This window comes from Necator americanus, chromosome III (assembly GCF_031761385.1).
Source record: "Necator americanus strain Aroian chromosome III, whole genome shotgun sequence".
Taxonomy (NCBI): Eukaryota; Metazoa; Nematoda; class Chromadorea; order Rhabditida; family Ancylostomatidae; genus Necator; species Necator americanus.
In genome coordinates, this window is record NC_087373.1 from 2,220,171 (window position 1) to 2,241,151 (window position 20,981).

The 20,981-nt window shown below is 42.6% G+C and overlaps 5 protein-coding genes across 6 annotated transcripts; 2 read left to right on the forward strand and 3 right to left on the reverse strand.

Moving 5' to 3' along the window:
* Positions 1–1,966: 1,966 nt before the first annotated feature.
* Positions 1,967–2,789, reverse strand: RB195_008373 (uncharacterized protein; the record flags this gene model as incomplete). The annotated part of the gene is made up of 2 exons (XM_064194829.1): positions 1,967–2,078; positions 2,659–2,789. 2 exons carry the CDS (start codon positions 2,787–2,789, stop codon positions 1,967–1,969), a joined length of 243 nt encoding a protein of 80 aa, XP_064045974.1.
* On the reverse strand, positions 2,142–4,580 carry RB195_008374 (uncharacterized protein; the record flags this gene model as incomplete). Its single annotated transcript, XM_064194830.1, has 3 exons — positions 2,142–2,416; positions 2,659–2,762; positions 4,453–4,580. 3 exons carry the CDS (start codon positions 4,578–4,580, stop codon positions 2,142–2,144), a joined length of 507 nt encoding a protein of 168 aa, XP_064045975.1.
* A 1,820-nt stretch (positions 4,581–6,400) lies between these two features.
* Positions 6,401–7,411, reverse strand: RB195_008375 (uncharacterized protein; the record flags this gene model as incomplete). Of its 2 annotated transcripts, none has more annotated exons than XM_064194831.1 (1): positions 6,401–7,411. In XM_064194831.1, the coding sequence occupies one exon, from the start codon at positions 7,409–7,411 to the stop codon at positions 6,401–6,403; it is 1,011 nt and encodes a 336-aa protein (XP_064045976.1). The 2 variants fall into 2 exon arrangements, with proteins under 2 accessions (XP_064045976.1, XP_064045977.1); XM_064194832.1 differs by having other exon boundaries at positions 6,401–7,336.
* Positions 7,412–8,993: 1,582 nt separating this feature from the next.
* On the forward strand, positions 8,994–13,423 carry RB195_008376 (uncharacterized protein; the record flags this gene model as incomplete). The annotated part of the gene is made up of 4 exons (XM_064194833.1): positions 8,994–9,026; positions 9,116–9,221; positions 13,101–13,264; positions 13,316–13,423. 4 exons carry the CDS (start codon positions 8,994–8,996, stop codon positions 13,421–13,423), a joined length of 411 nt encoding a protein of 136 aa, XP_064045978.1.
* A 4,973-nt stretch (positions 13,424–18,396) lies between these two features.
* RB195_008377 (uncharacterized protein) lies at positions 18,397–20,945 on the forward strand (the record flags this gene model as incomplete). Its single annotated transcript, XM_064194834.1, has 2 exons — positions 18,397–18,541; positions 20,848–20,945. 2 exons carry the CDS (start codon positions 18,397–18,399, stop codon positions 20,943–20,945), a joined length of 243 nt encoding a protein of 80 aa, XP_064045979.1.
* Positions 20,946–20,981: the final 36 nt, after the last annotated feature.

A 20,981-nucleotide genomic window follows, 5' to 3' on the forward strand; every position in this document is an offset into this window, starting at 1 on the left:
TCTTGAAAGTTCACAGAGTTCGTTTTATAACAAACAGAAACCAGAAGATCCCATGGATACGCTCAGTTCTCTCATGAGCCTTCCTTTTTTTGCGCAACTCTTCTTCGAAATCTCAATGAGATAGCGTGCGAAAGAAAATACGGAAGAGTAGCTTACATCTCAACGCAATCGAATCCTTCAAAATAAGGGGTCAGCAATATAGCAACACAATGATCTTGTTGTTCAGTAGCACTTGCTCCCGTGGCTAGACCCTTGATAGTTTCAAAAGCTCAGACTGCGGAGCGCAGAGAAAGTCTCAGATATTTAGCTAACCCGTCTTCATCAATCGTGCGGACCTCATAATCGTCTCCAGTCTTTTCTGTTCCTCATAACCCTTTTCCAAATTGCTCTCTGCTTCGTGAATGACTTTGGTGGGACCCTTAAGCCGTTCCTCTTTCTTCAGAAAGTGGAAACACACTCGCAAACGGCTGCGTAAAGGCATCACCCCTCGAATGGATTAATGACGTGGTGGATCGTAGATTGTGCCTCTACCCTTTTGCACGAGCCGCATAAAGGTGCAATCGGTCGAGGATCAGTGATGGATTCTCGCCTTCCTATTCAAGTATAACTCCCGTATACGAATACTCCACCTGAAATCCGTACCACCTCAGATTCGTGGGACTTAGACTCAACGTAACTTAACACAACCGTATAACCATGTGTATTGATAGATATTTATGATATTACGTTATCACGCTCGGACTCTGCAACGTCACTTATTTTAACGCGGCATCACGCAGTTGTGGTCGGATGTTTACTTCAAGGTACGACTGCGCTGTAGCATACATACAACAGCATGTTGACGTTTTGGTAATATTTCCGTAAAAACCTCAATAAGTGTGAGTAGCTGTACAGCAAGTATAGGAAACGGTGTTCGTGATGCAAGTGTTTTTCACACCCTGATCCAATGTTCGCTTCTCGCTTTCAAAGAAACAGACAGGAAAATAAATTGAGAATGCTTTGCAAAGAGATAACTTGTTCAAACATGTGCTATTCCTACTCGCACATGTTTGTACGAGTTAGACTCCATATTCAACAAATACACCCATGTATACTGATAGATATTTACGATGAAATTTTCTAGATGCGTATACATGAGTATGCAGACATGTAAAAAGAAAAAATATATATGCGTAGTTATAGTACATAGACACTTGTATAATGAGTAAATTGTTTTAGCGACGTCCAAATTAGTTTCCTTTCCAGCAATTCAATTATTTCTATTATTATGTAGTACTTGGGGGCACGTATACGAGCCTGATTGCTACCTGCACGTGGTGGCTCCTTCAACCAAACACAATCAGGCGTTCGAATGTAGGCACTGGGAACGTACGAGCTATATCACCCGCACTGTTATCGAACACGCTGTAGAAAATAGCGCGACGAAACGCTGGAAGCCGTATCTTCCGGCTCGTTTTTCGCGGAAATTAGGATGAAATTGACGGAATCACTCTTCTCTCCATAATCTACGACTCCGTATAGGCATAATCCACCTGAAATCTGCGCTACCCCAGGTTCGTGGGGTGATGCCTTTAAATCGCCGGCAAATGTTCTGTCCCACTCTTCAGCTAGAGCTTGCAGAATTCATCCATATGCCGCCATTCCATAATCTGCGAAACGCTACGTCTCAACGGAGCTGCCTGTGAATGCTGTCTCCTCAGATCTTATTCACTATCTTCGTCCAGAACTTCCTTCTACGTCCACGTACGCTTCTTCAGTTTAAATCTATAAGCACCCGTGGCAACTTGGATAACCCTGTGTGATCATTATAAGGAGACCTAGAAGGCGAAGAGAGTTTTCTGTGGCTAATTCAGAAGGTGGAGTCTTCTTCTTCTTCTTCCTAGCGTTGTTGCAGGGTCCGCCTTTCTGCTTCTTGTCTTCCATTTGGTTCTATCCATTGCATCAGCCGTACATAAACGCGCATCTATCAGCCCATCTGTGGCGCATAAGCAGATACAACTCGCGATTCCACTTCTCCTGTATCTACTTTTACAGTCATCAAGCGATCCAATAGTCGATCCACAGCTGTGACGCTATTTCTAAACGACTCATTAAATACGATACCAACGCCATTGCGATTTGATGTACCGTGGTAGATGAGCTTAGCCATGGCCTAATTCCCTTGACTTGGAGTCTTTCCAGCGAGTCTCCTGTACACAACATATGTCAACACAGCGTTTTCTGAGACTGTCTGCCAGTTCACGACTTCTTCCAGTAAGCGTCCCAACGTTAAGTGTTGCCAAGAGCACTGGATGTTGCTGGCGATGGAGGATTAACTTCTTTGGCCGGCTCCGTCCTCTAGCCGGTAGCCCTCGCATATTTGCCACAATGCCCGGGCGAGGACAATGCGTGTCGCTTCTGGGGTACGCCCTAGCTTCTGAAGAAAACATAGTAGACATTAGCAGTATGACGCAACGGGGGTGTTGTCCTCGGTCGGCTTGTCGCACTAGAAAGCTAGCAGCCTGGCACCGGTTTTATTTTTTCCTATTTCAGAAGATGGAGTACTATGTTGATATTTCACTCGCGACATTCGCCAGCACGCCACATCCATTTCTAAGCAAAGTTCTTCGTTATGGCACACCATTAGTAAGTATTCAAGCTTCCGTCTGAGCGCCTCACCTTCCATGCAGACAAGCTTCTCTATCATCGTTGGCGGCGCTTTCCACTTCTCCAATCCATAGATCATGGGGCTTCGCCGCCGATGTGGCTGTTTGATCACAGAGCTGAATCCCAAATAGACTTTTACGCATTTTCGTTCAATATCTCTCTCATCTAGCCAGTGCAGCTAAGGGGTACCAGATGATCCCACTACAAGGGAAGGAACTCAAGTCGACGGATGTGATGCAGCTGCTTCACACAATGTAGTTCTGTTCTTTGTTTGTCATATACATGTGTGTATATGTTTTCTGAGTGCATCCACCAAACGTCACGAACAGTCTCCGTTTCGTAAGTTCCGCAGTGCAAATTCTTAGTTTGATAGTCTAAGGATAGACTACGTCCTCTCCTCCCACCAAGTAACAAGTGGCGTCTATTGTCAGCGTACGACACCTGATAGGATCCGAAATCTTCGAAATAATATCTACGGCGTCAGCGATCTCATTTAGCTTAATTGCGTAGGTTAGTTCCCCACCATCTCCCTCTATGAGCCTCTCTGCTCGCGCAGTCATCTCAGATCATTAAACATGTTTTCTTTTTTTCATAGTGAATTTCTCTTTGATGAATTTACTCCTTATATTTTTTGTATCGAGGGTGGAAGCACCTGTATCATCCATAAAACGCGACGGTTACAGGGGATGAACTTCAGGAAGATCGTGTTTTCATCCAAGCAGTTAAGTAGCCTCAGATTTCATCTGATGAAAGCTCAAACATGGGTAATTAAACTATTAACTGGTAGCGCATAGCGCACGTGTAAGACACTCGAGGCCAGCTGAGGCAGTAAACGCTTTTTTTTTACTAGCGCCCTTCCAACATAAGGCGGTGTAGCGCAGTCGGTAACAGGTTTGCTGTCTGCACAATCGATCGGAGCTTCGAATCCGCCCTAATCCTAATCTGCTGACCAAGCCTGACGCCAGACCAAGCAAGTCGTTGTATAGGTCAGTTACACGTTCGTAAACTGTAAACGATTCTTAATTGAAGTGAACGTGATGGCGCATCCCAAGCGCATTGATTAACGAAAGACACACACACTTTTGTCTCTCTCATAACTGTCACAGTTTTCAGTATACAACCCAAATAGCAGATCTCATCGACAAGTTCATTACGTTGTCCGTTCATCCCAATTCCCGAAGAGTCCCACAACTGCTTTTTTTAGGGCGGGGTTGCAGTCCATAGGATGCAACTAATTTCGATACAGGATTCACAAAATGTTGCATCTTCGCGCTCCTGGAAGCGAATATTTCTACATCATAGGCCTACTCGAGGTCGACCAAGGGGCGTGCAGACGCTGCAAAAATTACATCTGCGGAACACTGCTCAAATGTTCTTCGCATTATGTCATCGATGGCAAAGTTGGATAGAAAGGGTCCCGCCGTGGCCACTTGTCTCACTCCTGCTTCCGCTTTGAACAGTGAAGTAAATCTTGTTGCTGTTCGAACTGCAGCAGTTGTTTTGTAATTCCTATTGTTTACTAATCGCAAAATATCCCTGGAACTAAATCGGCGCGAAGCACGTTGAGAATACAGTCTTGATGAGGAGAATCGAAAGCGGCTTCGAAGCTAACTACTTCAAATACCGCCGCCACATTTTGATCAATCTCCTGGCAATGAACACCTGATCAGCCGTCGATCGACTAGGGCGAAAGCCTGCTTTTTCATCGCGGGTGGTTTTTTCTTTCGCAATGTTTAATTAGCCGATCTAAAAGCGTGTACAGTCTGCAGCGAAATGCCTAAGTAATTTCTGGGTTCTGTGACCGACTTCTTTTCAACATGAATGATGATAGCGAACCGTGAGTTATCCATTCGGATTTCAGCTTTAAGCAGAATTCGAAGAGATTTCAGCATTTCTGGGATTACTTCGTCGTCTTTATCAGACTTCATATTCATATTTCTTAGGTAGTAATCAGTACCGACAACTAAGTCGGTGGTTCTACGCTGACCCTGATGTATGTTGCTCGTTAGACGTGCGCTAGGGACAAATAACTACCGATACATAGGGATAACGTCCTTTCCTCATATCATACACCTACATGGAGATTCTTCTTGGGCTCAATGAATGTTCGCTGAGTGACATCTGCTAATAAAGATGATAATGACTCCTCTTGTCTGAAAATGCCAAATACTTTCTTACTCAGTGAAACACAGCAACTAGAGCGAGTTATAACAATCGAATACTTTTTTTCTAATATGAACATCCCCAAAATCTTCATTGATGTGATACGGCCGTGAAAGGTTCCAGAAAAGTAGGATTAGAAGCAGAGAATATATTTTATATTAGAGAGCCATAAACTTTTGAACTTCTTTAGTATTTATGCGCTTCCTCTCGGATGGTGAATGCCTACCAAAAACGCACTGTTAAACGGGTAAAGTGTAGTACGGAGAGAGGAGACTCAGCCGGAGCTAAAGAATGCATTTAGAGCGCAAAAAACGTCCATGTAGCGCAAAGGCCGTTCTTATCAGCCAGATGCAGATTGGGGAGAAGCCATATCTTAGGCCCGTTTTGGTTTTGTTGAAGACCCTACCTAATACATTTTAGCTAGTCACTTGCAGTGGTCTTCTTTGGAGAGTTCGATGGAGACAAAGCGTTAGTACCACCAGCTTCACCTTCCCTTTTTCTCTTAGTAGCTTAGTCCTCCATGTCATATATCGTCTAAGACTAATGCTCAGGCCCCGACTGAGTCAGCAAGGCAATTCCAGTGGTGACTTGTCACACGAGAAACTATCGCTTTTTCGAGAACTTCTCAAATGGTCAAATGACTTTCTCATTTGACCCGTTTTCGTTCACTTGCGTTCTAGGTGAAGATCAAGTATACTTCAATAAGAGCGCGATTGAGCTCCATCACATGACTAGAACAGTGTCGATAGGGTGATCTCTGAGAATTTGGAATCGTATGTGGTGGTACAAGAGGTTACTCGATTGTAAGCCTTAAAGAGCTATCAATGAGTTTAGCGTATCCTAGAAAGGTTATCCATTCCGAACATTATTATTCTTCTACATCAGCGCACAGACCTCAGTGTTGTCAGCAAATTTCTTTTTTTTTTTTTTTTTTGAAAAGTAGGCATTGCACAAGTCACTATTTAAGGAGAGCTGGGCGAGCACCAGTTTAGCACCACCAGAAAGCATCAATTCACACTTTTAGCACGATAAGTCATAAAACAGAATGATAAGTATTGCCCATGCTCGACTGTCTTTGAATCTCGGCATGTTGAAACGAAGTTTTTAATTGATTTCCTTGAGCTGTAGACAAGATTGGTATTGATCGCCTTTATTAAACAACGGCTAACGTTTCGGCGTTATCACCTTCGTCAGAGCCTGGAAAGTTCAAAGCCATTAGCGATTTATCTCCTCAAGCGCCTCATCACCCTACTGAAAGCATCCAAACGGTAGGCAAACTCAAACAGCAACACATTGGCTAGTACTTACCTCATTAGCTAGACTTGTTAACGCAGCAGACCACCACGTACCACAACTACGAGTCACAAGAGTTTTTATATAGGGACCTCACGGCCCGCCCGTAAATCAAAACCCGCATAGGTCTTGATATAGGGATAACTCGTTTGTGACAGCAATGCACTCATCCTTCTTGTTCATTTTTGGACTTTTGGCGGTTATCCAAAAGGCCTCTAGCGTTCTGCGTGCTGTGATCTCGGACTCGTTGGATAATATACGAACTTCTACCTCCATTTGGGATTTTGGATGACATATTCTACGGTGTTTTAGATTTTTCGAGTCCATCTAGATGCTCCTTGACCCTCATACACAGTGGACGTCCCGTTTCCCCTACATGATCGTCACCGCACAACTTGCATGTGATACGATACACTACTCCTGATATCATGCAATCACCCTCTCTGCCATACGGGCAAACCACGCAGCTGGGAGTTGTGCAGAGTCGATCATACGCACGTACCAGCTGACCCTTGAGGTTTGCCGGAGGTATTTCCACAACCCTCACGTCATTCTGTAGACCCGCTTTTCTTAGACAACCCCGTACCGCTCTGCTCATGTCATCAGATATACAAGGTAAACAGAAAGGGATCGTTTCTGGGCTATCTACTACGTTGGATCTTCGAGAGGGATGTCGTGCTGGTCGGGTAGCACCATTTCCAGCTGGGTACCCATTGGATATTGCTACTTTATGGGCCAGATTTTCAGACCATGTTGTTTCCTGGCTACTCGACGAGACTCTTGCCGCCGTTCTGTACATGTTACCTATAACAGATTTTTTCATTTTGCTGGGATGCGCTGAAAGGTAGTGGATCAAGATGTTTTTGCTGCTGGGTTTCCGGTACCACTTAGTCTTATATATCCCATTCCGCAAGTAAATATGCACATTCAAGAGAGCTAACCAACTGTCTATCAGTCTCTCCTTTGTGAACTTAATGTGCGGACACTGCTGATTGAGAAGATTGAAGCACGTGTCTAGTTCTGCTTGTGTTGAGCAGACGACGCAGCAATAATCTATGTAACGATAGTACAGTAGTGGTTTGCGGTCTATTATAGGCTTTTCGGTCTTGGCCATTAAAACAATGGCGAGAGTGGGTGCCAGCCTTTGTCCCATAGCTAGGCCTCTAAGTTGTCGGTAGTACTGTCCCGACCATCGGAAAATAGAGCAATTCAGGCATTCGTCTATCAATGTCATGATCTGCCTAATGCTTAATCCATACATGTTCAATGAAGCCTGGCGCTGCGTGAGCAGTTCGTGAACAGCCTGCATGGCTACATCGTTTGAAACGTTCGTATAGAGTGACGTAACGTCAAAGGTCTCTACTACACATTCACGCTCAAACGAGGTACTGCGGAGAAGTTTTAGGAAGTTGCTAAAACTGCTGAGGTGGGCAGGGACATATTTGAGCAGCTGATTTAGGATTATGTTGAGCAGCCAGGAAATTCTATCCGTGGGGCCCCCGATACCACTAATGATAGATCTCACTTTAAAGTCACGTGGATCGTTCGAAGTGAGGCCATTTTCAGGGAGCTTGTGAGTTTTGATTAGCGTGTATAGGACTGGACAATGTGTTGCTGTTTGAGTTTGCCTACCGTTTGGATGCTTTCAGTAGGGTGATGAGGCGCTTGAGGAGATAAATCACTAATGGCTTTGAACTTTCCAGGCTCTGACGAAGGCGATAACGCCGAAACGTTAGCCGTTGTTTAATAAAGACGATCAATACCAATCTTGGCTACAGCTCAAGGAAATCAATTAAAAAGAATGATAAGTGCTTTGATGAAATATATATCTCCGTGTTGCGGCTGTTGCACCCTGCATACGACTAGCATTCAGTTACTTATCACTCTTCCTTCTCGGAGATTTCCGAAGACGAACGAGAAAGAAAAAATGCTTCTTTCGAAAGTTTTGGTAGGTCTCTAAAATAGTTGAGGTCTTATCTAACAAAACAGTGAACGGATTCAATAAGCACTACTGTGTTAACTGCTACACTTATTTTAGTTGAGAAATTGTAGTTATTGCGTTCTAGGTCAATCGTTTGCTTTGTTCTATTTCTGGCTGGTTAGACTTACGTTGAAGGGTTCGACAAAAATAGGTATCAGTCATGCACTGGATGGCACGTATTTATGAAGACTCGCCACTGTTACAAAGTAATTTTTAAGTTACAAATTACTTTTTAAAACTCTCTTATACTATGGTTATGATAACATGTACACAGAGTTGGGGGTGTGTCTGAGTCTGACCTTCACAACTAAAACGCGCTGAATCATCGTTTAAGTTCACCGTTCCTCCTTCACATCACCTTCACTGCAGATGAGCTTTTATGTCCTAATCTCTCTACGTGGCGCCAGATCCACTTCACACAAGATAATGTGAATTATCAAAACTAAAGAGAGTTTTTTTTTATAGTAGAATAGATTAGCTTTTTTGAAATTTTTTTTTACTAGAGCTGTGATAACTCAGACTTTAGGGTGGATCCGAGGTTTATCACTCTCATAGTTGGAACGCGTTGATAGAGCCTTTAGAAGCAAGAATTATCAAAAGTAAAGAAAGTTTTTTTTTTGTAGTAGAACAGTTAATAGTTAGGAGTGAAGGGCTAGAGAATGTTTCAGAACTCCGCTTCGGCTCTACTCTTATATGGAGTAAGGAGTAGAAGCTTCAAAATGAAGTTTTAATCGTTTATTATCATTTTTGGAGGTTCCAACAGACATGATGACAGATCCAGGGAGCTCAAACAAATTTATATTTTTCTGTAAAATAGCTATATTTTCGTGGCTACTGACTGAATCTTCTATAGGCTGGGTGTATTGAACTGAGAACTGAGATAATGGAAAGTCAATAAACGGTTATTCGCATGACAGCTACAGCAGCAGCCATCTGCAACAGAGTACGATCAAAGCACACTCTATCGCCTGATTGTTATTTCGCAAGCTGTCGAGAGTTCTGAACTACTTTTGATACTGAATGAAGTTTCAGATTTTCCGCGAAACAGCCAATTGGGAAAATGCAAAAAAGTTTTGTGAAAGTATTGGTGGTCATCTCGCGGTAGCTAACTCTATAGAAGAACACGAATTCATGAAAGGTTAGCTTATTTTGCAGCTCAGCCTTCGCCTAATTGCTGTTGAAGAGAAACCATACAGGTTATGAATTCTAAGAATTATAAACTCTTATATTAGTAAGCATGTGTTATAAATTAAGCTGAAAGCTTAATTGTTGCAATCCTATATTACTGGCTAAAGTTTCGAAGTCGCCTTCTTCAGACCCTGAAAGGATGAAATTGAACATGTCGATAGTCAAATTAAAGCAACAGCCAAGAGTGTTAACAAAACGGCTAACGGCTACGGTTTTGGCGTTGTCGCCTCCGTCAGAGTCAGGAAAGTAAGAACATTTGCAATATATCCTCTCAAATGCCTCATCCTTAACAAGTCATCGTCCCCTAGGATATCATCCGGAAACAAAAACCAAAAAAGCCTAAATCGTTGTGCCTACCTCAGTAGCCGCGTTGCCGCGATGTTAGCGGATATCCGCGTGGTGCAATCGCTTCGCTAATACTAACTAGGATGCGACCCGCATATGACCACATAGATCAAAACCCGCAAAGGTCCTGATGCAGAGCCAGCTCGTTGGTCACGGCTAAGCACTCTTCCTTTCTATTCATTTTTGGACTTTTTGCATTTATCCAAAAAGCTTCTAAAGTTCTGCGAGCTATAATTTCGGGTACGTACGATAGAATTTTGATAGCTATGCAGAAAGAAACATTTTCATGACAGCGTCTTGGCAATCTTGGCTGTTGCTTTAATTTGACTATCGACAAGTTGCAATCTCTATGCCAAGAATCAAGGGAAGTCGAAATTTCGCACTTCTGAAATTGATGAGAGAAATGAGATTGAAAATGGTTTTTTTTGGTCATACGTCCTACCCGCCCAACAGAGAAAATCGTGTGCCTACTCTTCCTGCCTAAGGTATCGCGCTCAAATCGCAACCTTAAACAGGAGTTCACACGCAATAAAGGGACTTTCGTCCTTGCGGCTCGTCTTTGCGCTCTGGGAATGGATCCAAAACAATTCCGGAGCGTGGTCGTGCTGTTAGCTTCAAAACCTCCGTTATGACGCCGTACCCTACACCCATATAATACCGTGAAGTCACACGATTTCCTTTTGCCACATGCGAACAGAAAATTAGACAAACAACACATGAACTCATGCCATCACCTTCCCTATTATCCAGAAGAGTTTTGCAATCTGATATATTTTAAGTGCCGTCATATACGTGATCATGTATGAGCCTCTGCTTAAGATTGCTAGAAACAGCTCTGTAAGCGCTACAGATTATTTAGTAACACAATGGTTCGTATTGATAAAATCCAGCGTTTTCTGCTTTGTTATTTTCATGACTCATTTATTTATTCAATTTTTGCACTCCAAAAGTATCCTCAAACAAGGAAAAAAACAAACTGAAATAGTCTTGGTGGAAAATCTAAAATTTCAAGAAAAGGCCGAAATCATCAGTGACCAGAAAAAGTAGAAGGAAAACGTAAGAGTACGTTAATTAGCAAGCAGTGGTTTGAAGAAAACCACCATAGTATCAGAACGTTTTCTGATCTCATCAACCGAATATTTTTCTGGTAAAGCAATATGGTGAAAAAAAGGAAGCTTTAGGGTTTTTTCCGAGACCAAGAAGAGTGGTTAAATTATAAAAAATTATCACATAGTCGTAATCATGCGACATTCATATTTGGGTTACACTTCAGAAGTACCCAGCGAGGTTTTTTTGTATTTCGAGTTCTTTCTAGAACTAGACCCAAAATTGGGACAATAACCTAGATGAAAACGTACACAACGAAAAAAAACCGAGTAAAGGGATCATCCTAGGGTGAAAACATTTTCCATTTGGATCTCCGTATTATTAAATTTTAGCAAAAGATCTTATCGAGCCTTCATTTGAGAGCTTTTGCAATGAGTCTATGTCCTAAACAATGTCCTAAACACCTCTATTTTTCCAATACGTGTTTTCAAACAAATTTTAGTAGCATATTATCGTCCTCGTTTTACTTAAACATTCGCAAAACTAGGCGACGAATATGCGATCACCAGGGATATCCGTAATCTAAAAGATCTGGCGTATCAATACGCATGGGATGCGCCAACGCGCTCTATTTCGAAATCGTTGAGATTTTGGAACGTGTATTGGACTAGCCTAACGCGACTTGCAGGGGCCAATCGATGATCAAAGTTGTGTTTCTACCCTCCAGGAAAATGCATCCATCGAACTCAGAATGATAAAAATATTGATTGGCGCAATAAACTCGAACCTCAAACCAAGCAGCCACAGCGGAACTTCTTATCGACTGCTGATTTCTTGATATATATCATGATCATGATCACGCTATGTAATAATGGGCGTAGTCTGTCACGTGTGTGTGTATGTGTATGTGTATGTGTATGTGTATGTGTATGTTTGGCTGTTCGGCACGTTTGCCTCAAGCTGATAACATGCCTTCTTCAGAATGCGGAAACATCCATACAAAGGGTTGCTTAAATAGTACCCAACAGTTCACATGATCTGATGTGGAACTTATCTTTATCAGTACGATCATGTTGTTTATGTCATTTTATGTTAAAACATCATTCTGTGATAGCTGTTGGGGGAAGTTGGGACGAACATCCATAGTTCGAGTAATGCTTCCAAATTGTATCTACATTATGTTGGTGTTGAAGGTATTAGAGTGTTTGAAGCTGATGGTTAAATATTCTCCAAATATGCGTCTAGAACGAAATCTATGTAATCTTTCGCTTAATTTATGAAAAAAAGAGAAAGAGAGTGTTGTTAGAAAAGTACAAATCTAATTTTACAGAGAATGCCACTACTATAAATTTTCCTTGATCAGTGAAGGGGAGCGAAGCGAACACCACAGAAAGTCTGAAGTCCGGCTTTACCCGGACATTCAGAATGGTATACATATATGTGAGATACACGCATATATGTATGGTTCCGACCAATCCGATTCGTTCAAGAGAAAGAAACTCAATCACTTTCTCAGGAAATGTTCGATCTCTTACTTCGGCCCACTCTACATCATCCTTCGCTACACCTCTCATCAACATGTTGCCCCATTATATCGTTGCTGTCTCTCAAGCTTAGCCGCACACTCCAATATTTCAGGCGTGCGATGTACTGCAGTGTAACAACCGACTTAGTGAAACGGTTTAAAGCTAATCCACAGAGAAAAAAACGGCGCGAAAGAAGACGTTCTTCTCCACGAAATCAGTTGCAATGCGCTACCCTTAAGTAAGCGTCGCGTCTACGAGCCAGCGGCCGAAGATTAGTGAGGTCTCCTAACCAGCTTGTTCAAGTAAGACCAATGAATGGGCTGGTGAAGGGACCGTGTGCAAAGGTGAACGCTCTAGCGTACCTCGGGGAACTCAAACCGCTTCCCATGCCGTTTTTTGCACGGGAAAATTGAGCAGGGCTGCGCTTGTTCCCCTAATCTACAAACCTAACTCTAAGATTTTCCCGTCATTTCCGTATCGCATTAATTTTGTGATATGCTGCTTTTAAACAAGCAACAGAATCCCCTCCTATCGCACAACAGCAGACGCGTTGCGGCTTGCCTGCGTTCCACTTCAAGACATTCATGATCTCCGGATGTACACAAGAAGTGGTCTCGTGAAAACAAATTAGAGCATTATTTGGAGTGTGAAAAACAAGGATTTATTCTTGAAGAAAACCCAGAATAAAAGATGGAATTATGATAACAGATTAAAAGTTGGGTTTCCGAGTGCTCACCGCACCATGAACGAAAAGAATTTCATTTCAAATATAGGAGCACTAATAACTTGAATGCAGTGTCAATTACGATAATCTAAATGAGCAAATGGCAAATAAATGGCTAAAAATAAACAAGTAGTTCATAATACTTAAATGTCTTCTTTTCCCCAGAATTAAGATCAGTTTCTTACAGCATTACATCTACTGAGCTTCAATAAGGGTAGAACATGGATTGGATTTCGTCGCGATAAAACAGCCAAAACTGGTTGGAGATGGGTAGACGGTTCGACACAAATGTTTAACGTTTGGCACCAAGGGGAACCAAACAACGAAGCTGGAAGAGAAAATTACGGAAATGTAAGTTATAGCATCTGTTTTTCCAACATTTGCTATCGTCAATGATCCCAGCTGGAATCTGACGGCCTATGGAACGACAATGAACTTAATGCGTGGCAGGAGAAACTGGGTGTTATGTGCGAATCGGAAAACTGCGGTGATGGCCTCCAAGCAAACTAATTTTTTTTCTGTTGTTTTTGTTTCTGTTAAGGTTGTTATGAATCGTTTTGTTGTTTGTTGATTTGCTATACAATCAATAGTATCCAGTGATCAATAGTAGTACTAAAACTTCACTTCCCGCTCTCATTTCTCTAACAAGCGAGCCAAAATTCGTTGGTGACTTAAGGAGCAGCAAATCTTTTTTAACGAGGACGATCAAAATTTCAAACCATTATTTCATGCATAGACTTCGCGTTTAGAACTAAGCTACCGAGTTGAAATTTCACAGATCTCGTTTTGATAAAATACAAAAACCAGAAGACCCGTGGATGCGTTCACTTCTCTCACAAGCCTTCCTTCTTTTGCTCAAGCGCTCTTCGAAAACGTCTGCAAAAGGTTCATTTTCAATCTCAGTTGAATTCCGTCATGTGCCTCTCGAACAACTCTCATTTCCTGGTGATCATTCTACTTGATAAGAGTTTGTTGGCGATCAGTGAGATAGAGTGCGAAATGAGGTACTAAAGAGTGACTAAAGAGTGACCTTAAGCCGCATCCAGCTGAGCTCTCCGCTGACCGACTGTGCTGCTAACCTATTATCCCATCCCGCTAGCAGCATTCTTAGCTTTCGATATGTGTTCTACTGAGTCTCTAGGACTGGACTTTCTTCTTAGGTCGGAGTAGTAAAGATCGCCAAGATGTTCTGTGCGCAGATCATATGTATCACAGCAATGGAAAACCTGCGGTCAGACTGGAGCTTTTAGCGGCTGGCTGGGTGCTTATTGCGAGAAGGAAAAGGTGCTGTGAACTCAAAGCCATCTAGATTCAATATCATGCAGATTCTGATAGCTTTTTCTGAGTGAAGGGCTGCTTTGGTTGATTTATTTCACCAACAGCAGTAGTTCGCTTTTTTTTTTCTTGATGAGTTTTTCATCTTCCTAGCCAAAATACATGACTTTAAGAACAATTTCAGAGAGTTCCCTGTTCCCTTAAATCGCCAAAATTCAGAAGAAAAATTCCAATTCTCCATCAATTCCGATATAAAATCCTCCTCAAACTTCTCTGCGAAGGCAATATCTACGCCTACATAGGGCATCGAGCACTAAACGAACCCAGACATATAATATTTTCCTCAGCTCTCACTGATCAGTGCGATAAAATGCAAGAGAAGGTATCCGTTATTTCGCCTGTGTGGCCAGCTGAATGTGAAATTTAAGTGCATAGATCTGACTGCTAATCACGCTACATAATAACAAGATTATTCTGTCACGTGCATATGTATGTATATGCATCTTGTCGGACAAAAGCAGTTTTTTCCTCTTTGAGCTCCTGCTGCAGTTCTCCACTTTCTTCTGGGCAAATCTAGTTCACGTGATCTAAATTTTTATTTGAAAAGCAATTCCGTTCAAGAAAGGCGTAAACGGCAGAAAGAAAATTCATAATTTCAGATTTGCTGAAGATAGCACAGGGAAAAGGCAAACAATTTCTTAGTTTCGTATACTTTGCATTGCTTTTCTTTCTTCTGTTGCTCTCTTAATATGTTCTACATTTTTTAAAAAGAAATTTCTCTATCATAAGTATAAGTTAAGAGCAAGAAGTTTCTTCGAATGCGAAGAAAAAACCGTTATACTACCCACCCAAGTATTGTTACCAGAAATTGTCGACGTTTCGGGAAATAAAATGTTATTGAGAACATTTTTAGACATGACCGAACAAAGAAAACTACTGAAAAATTGGCCGTTAAGATTTTTAGAGAGGTTCTTAGCAATTCATACACACACCCACTAGGCCGATGTTCAAGTAGATGTGGCTAAATTTTCGAAGATTTGTATGCGTCTCTGAGAACAGTTCACCGTAGTTCATGTGCTGACAAACTGATCGTTGGAACACCAAGTGAGAAGCTGTTGGTTTCCGTGAAGAAGATGATGATCTGAATGGCATTTGCAAAAGCCGTACTTGCTTTTAACGAATCAAGATTCATTCACATCAGGAATTTGATGTTTAGAACTAAATCTAGTATCGATGGATCACTGAGCATAAGTCTGTCCATCACTTGGAAACAAAGTGAACTTCAAAAAATCGTTACATAGGTAGCATATGTGCCCAATCCTGTCGCGTTCAATACAAAAGCGGCTTTTCCCAAAGCTACTCGGATCATGATGTTCTTCATGGGAAACAACCGTTTTTCAAAGTCTTCCACCAAAGTATGAAGGCCAGCACATAAACAATAATGGATGTCCCTAAGAGACGCAAGAAAATCTTCGAAAATTTGGCTATTTCTAATTATCGACCTTAGTTGGTCAGCGTTAGAAATCTTCACGACAACTTCTTTTTGGAAGGGTTGATTGACTAATTCTAACAAGAGTGTTTGGATGACTATATTCATAATAAAGGACAACAACTTTTTTCTTCTTCGCACCTAAACAAACAGCTTTGAGAAGTAGGCCCAATTAGAGCAACGTCCTGCTTTTTACCCATGTGTAATTTTTTGAAAATAATCACAAAATTGCATTACAAGACAAGAAAGGAAAAAGAGAACGCAAAAGTAATGTAAAAAATACAAGGAACAGAAATTGGTAAACTTCTGTCCGACTATCTCCAATACATCTAAAACTGCAGATTTTCTTTGTGCAATTTCGTCGCTGACGGAATCGCATTTCAAATAATTCCGATTATACTGTACTAGATTTAAATTCGAAATTTTCGCTTTGCGGAATTTTCATAATTGTAATCAGCAGCATCTCAGCAGTTTTCATGTTTGTAGTGTACTAAAACCCCATTTTGTAATGCTTCGGTGATTCCTAAAGAAATGAACATATGAACATATGTGAATATCTCAGATAGTAAGTTTGTGTAGTAAGTGAGAAAAGGGATCTTAGCAACTTTTCAACAAATTCGCATACTTGAAATGTTAGCATATTAAGAACACTAAAAAGATGAATGCACTGCGAGAAGCAGGAAATTTTTACGTTGCACATTTCTTAGTCGAACATCCTCAACACACAATCGCGACCGAATCTTCTTTCCAACTCAAACGCATGTGACCACCATCAATGTTTTATTTCCGTGTGGTAACGCTTGAAAATGCGAACATTTTTTGCGCTTTTAAATAAAGAGATTTTGAGGTGAGTGGACGACGCAAGATGACGTACCAAATGGGTTGTGCTGCAAGAATAATTTTTAGCTACCGGCAAAACATTCCCACCGCGAAATGGATTCGTTTTGCACCCCGAGAGCATGAATCAAACAACTTTGGCAATAAACGTTAACATGATAGCATATAATGGTTGAGAATATCAATGCGGATATCAATCACTATATAAAGCATACTCTGGTTCGGAAGTTACTCGATCTCATCACTAAGCACTTGCGGTCAAATGTACTCGCTTTCGCTGAGGTACGTTAAAATTAAGATACATGCTACGAGAAGAGCACCTGAGTTTTGAACTCGCGAAGGAATTGAGCGCTAAAGTTTCGGAACTCACGAAGGAACTATTTCTAGACAAAACTCTGCACATAGTTGTAGGTACAGAAAAAGATATATAACTGAACTTTGAATACTCGTGTTCCTCACCGCTCCTCGTCAGATTACTGAAGTTTGTATATACACACCAATAGTTACATAAGAAAGGGAGGAGAAAGAAAGTTGTTGAAGTTTTGGTATTATTTAAAACTGAGACTCAAGAAATATGGATGGTTGTACAGTAAGTACGGGAAACGATATATGTGGCGCAGGTGTTTTCCGTACCCTGAGTTAACGTTCGCTTCTCGCTAGCTAACATACAAGCACAGGAAATTGAATTGAGAACGTTTCGAGAGTAAGAATTTGTTCAAACATGTACTACTCTTGCTCGCACATGTTTATAGGAATCAGAAATGAAACCGCTAGAACATTTTCTCACTTCGACTTCCACTTCGAATGGTGAAGTACATCCGGTTGCTGTTCGTACTGCAGCAGCTGTTCTGTTACTCATGTCGTTTATTAAGCACAAAAATTGATGAAAACTGTCGAAAGCGGCTTCAAAGTCCATGGGAGCTATTTGCTTCGAATACCGCTGCCACAATTCGAACAGTCTCTTGACAATAAACGCCTGATCAATCGTCGGACAAGACGATGTTTATGAAAAACGGATGGGTTTCTGATGCCCCACTCACGCTCAACGGAACGAACATATCCGAATGCTCCAGCTATGCATATCTAGGTCTACATCTGAGTCGGGAAATCAACATGGTGAACGACTTGACCTCCGAGCTGAGCAGAAGGAAACGAGCGGCATGGAGAGCATTTGAGAGCATCAAGGATGTGGTGAGAAAAACTAGGAATACCCTGCTTCGTCCTCACCACAACATCTCTTGCTTTGACCTATTTTCCAAAAGCCTGGCCACTTTGCAAGCAGGAAGAAAAAGCAATCAAAGCAAACAAAAAGGGAGCAAAAGAAAAAGAAAGGATCACTCTTTCGATTGAGCGTCATTGAACGCTCAATCGAAAGAGCGACGCTAAAAGTATCCCGTTTCACGTAAGTGAGGAACGGGATTCAAAGTCTTTCTACATTAGCGATTGAAAGGGGGCCGCGTATACGAGTCTGATTGCTACCTGCACGTGGTGGCCCTGCTTTAACTAAACGCAGATCAGACATTCGAGTGTACGCATTGGGAACGTACGAGCTATATAACCTGCACTGTTATGGCCCAAAGCTTCCATACATTGCAGAAAGGTGCTGTCGTCCAGCACAGCGCCAAAGCCCATGACCTGAAAAGTCCAACTGCCTGAAGGGAGCATGGAATCTTTGGCAACAACCATTCGTTTCGTGGCGCTGAACTGCCGAACACTATCGAGTGAACTCCAACAAGCCGCTCTATCCAGACTTCTGCGATATCTCTGTGTGCCTTTTGCTGCACGCACGAAACACGCATAAGAGATCGACTTAAGTCATCAGCATCAGAGATTATTCCATATGCTGCGGCGATGCTGGTGAGAACAGCTGGGTGGCTGCGCGATGGCTGTGAACGATTACAAGAACCTGGTGGAGGAAAGTTTGGCTCAGTCGTCTAGATGCGCCTTTTTACGACAGCATGGTCGCAGAAGACGTGAACTCTCCATCGTAAGTGCCCATGTGCCTGCAGAAACCACTGAGGACAAAAGTAAGGACGCCTTCTATGATCAACTCAACGCGTTGACGTCTAAAATATAATACCCACCCAGCAGGTGCTCATTATCGTAATCAACGGAGATACGAAGATGGAACTTGAACAACAATTCGATGCCCTAGGAAAATGGTATTATCCGGTGGAGCGCCGTCGAATAACGGTGATCGTCTGGTCGATTTACGTCCGAACAGACGGGCCTCATCATCGCTTCCACGTTGGAGAGGAATCATCGACGCCATCAGCTCACGTGGCAGGCGTTAACCTTTTTAACGACTGAAGCAGCAGCGCAAGTCGAAGATGATAACTCTGAACTTCAGCTCGACTGTTCTAACGAGGCACACTCCTCCGTTGCCCCCTTATGAATTTCTGCAAAGACAATAATAAGGACGCCATATGATGAGACCAGTGTGTCGATGTCTAAATTACCTAGGCAGCACAAAATCATCGTCACAATCGACCCAAGTGTGATATCTTCCTCAGTCAGATGTCCGAAAATCCAGAGCTTTGGATGTTGCATTCCACTCTGAGCACCGTCCAGTGCTTCTCAGTTTTAGGATACACTTCAACAAGAAAGAGAACAAGAGCAAGGAGTTCCTCTACAACGGAAATGACAGTTCTGAAGGACGAAGAATGCTGAACAAAATTCCGTCAATGTGTACCTATGCATGTTGGAGTACGGATGAGCAAGAACCTCAGCAATGACGATTAATTCACAAAGTGCATCCAGGATGCTGCAGGGGAACGCTCCCAGTTCTGATCCCGCGGGAGTAGTTCGCAACTGCGAAAACAAAATCCACGTATAAATATGTATGCACCGCCAGCAGCACAGGCAATTTCAATCAGGAAAAGCGCCTGAGAATAAAATTGTGTCGCCAACTGCAAAAAGACCGCGAAAACGAATGGACGTCAAGAGCGAAGGAGTTTGAAAAGGTGTGGGGAGACAGCGGAACGCCTACTCTCTACTAAATAAGTATAGCGGCAAGATGAAAAGATGTTCTCAGTCCTCAACACTGGCTGTCAATGAAGCAACCCCGTCAAATTGGAGGGTTCACTTCAAAACCGTGCCGAACAAAAAGTGCCATCAGCTCTTGAATTCGAGCACGTTCATATACTGAACCACCGACAGAGTTGGATGTTCTGATCTGTAAACAGAAGTTGGGGAATAGAAAGTGTGCTGGAGATGATGGAATTAACGCAGAAATTCCGAAGTCTCTTCATCCGTCAGGGATTCGTGAGATGGCAAAAATAATCCGTTAAATATGACTCGTGGGGACACACTATCATTCCCCAATTTATATCAACTCCCCTCCGCAAGAAGCTCACGGGCCCAAGGAACTGACGAGGAACTCTTTGCGGCATGTTATGTACAAAGTTTTGGAGAGAATTATCTTGGAACGACCTATTAAACATCGCGAAAAAGCAACGCGCGACGAGCAAGCTGGCTTTCGTCCTGGCCGATCTACGATTGACCAGGTGTTCATGGTCAGGAAAGTGATCGAAATTTGACAGTGCTGCTCGAAGCCTATGAAATTAGGCTCTCTGGACTTTGGAACCGCTCTCGACCCTCCTTATTGGGACGGACTCTTCTCAGTGCGCATCGCGCCGATGGAGCCCCAGGAAAATTCATTCGCAAAAGTGGAAGTAGATGGTGGGTCCCTTCGAGGCCTCGAACGGGAATGAGGGTAGAGTGTAGATCGACCTCGTCGATGAGCTATGCTAACTAGAAGGATATTCAGCAAGAATGCGCTAAAGGCACCTGTGCTCTCCTCTACAAAATGCCTGTGGTCGACCCACATAACCAACGAAGTCAACCTGGGAGCCTACCTATCCGCAAATCGTCTCATCAGGATGTGCGGATCTGAGTCTTGGGCAGCACCATGCATTGTGATAGAGACTTGACAGCATCGGAAGCAAGTCCCTTAGATGGCTGCTTGACTACTTTTGACCAAGGGTATGCCACAATTAGGACTTTTATGTGGAAATCGATGTGGTGTACCGGGGGATGACACGTGGAAGATATCAACATCTTGCACCGCCATCGAAGGTGGCTGCGGAAAATCGTCTTCACTTCTTTGGTCATATATTAAGGGGACCAACAGATCGCCTTGTTTAACGACCACTGAGCAGTTTATCGGGTTCAAACTGGAAGAGCCCACCTGGCCAAAACCAGAAGTTCTGGCCTGAGCTAGCAAAAGAGGACTTGAAAACACTCGGGGTGGATAGGCTGTTCAGGCGGGACGTAAAGTTTCGGCGGACATGGAATAGCGATGAATGGATTGATTTTGTGCAAGCTCTTGCAGAAGAGCGAGAAGGTTGTGCAGAGCTGTGTTCAAAGGACAGCACTCTCGGCGAAGATGCTGGTAATCGCGGCAGGCGAAGACATCAACCCGCTGATTAAGTCAAGTAAGTAAGTAAGTCACGATGTCTGGAGTAT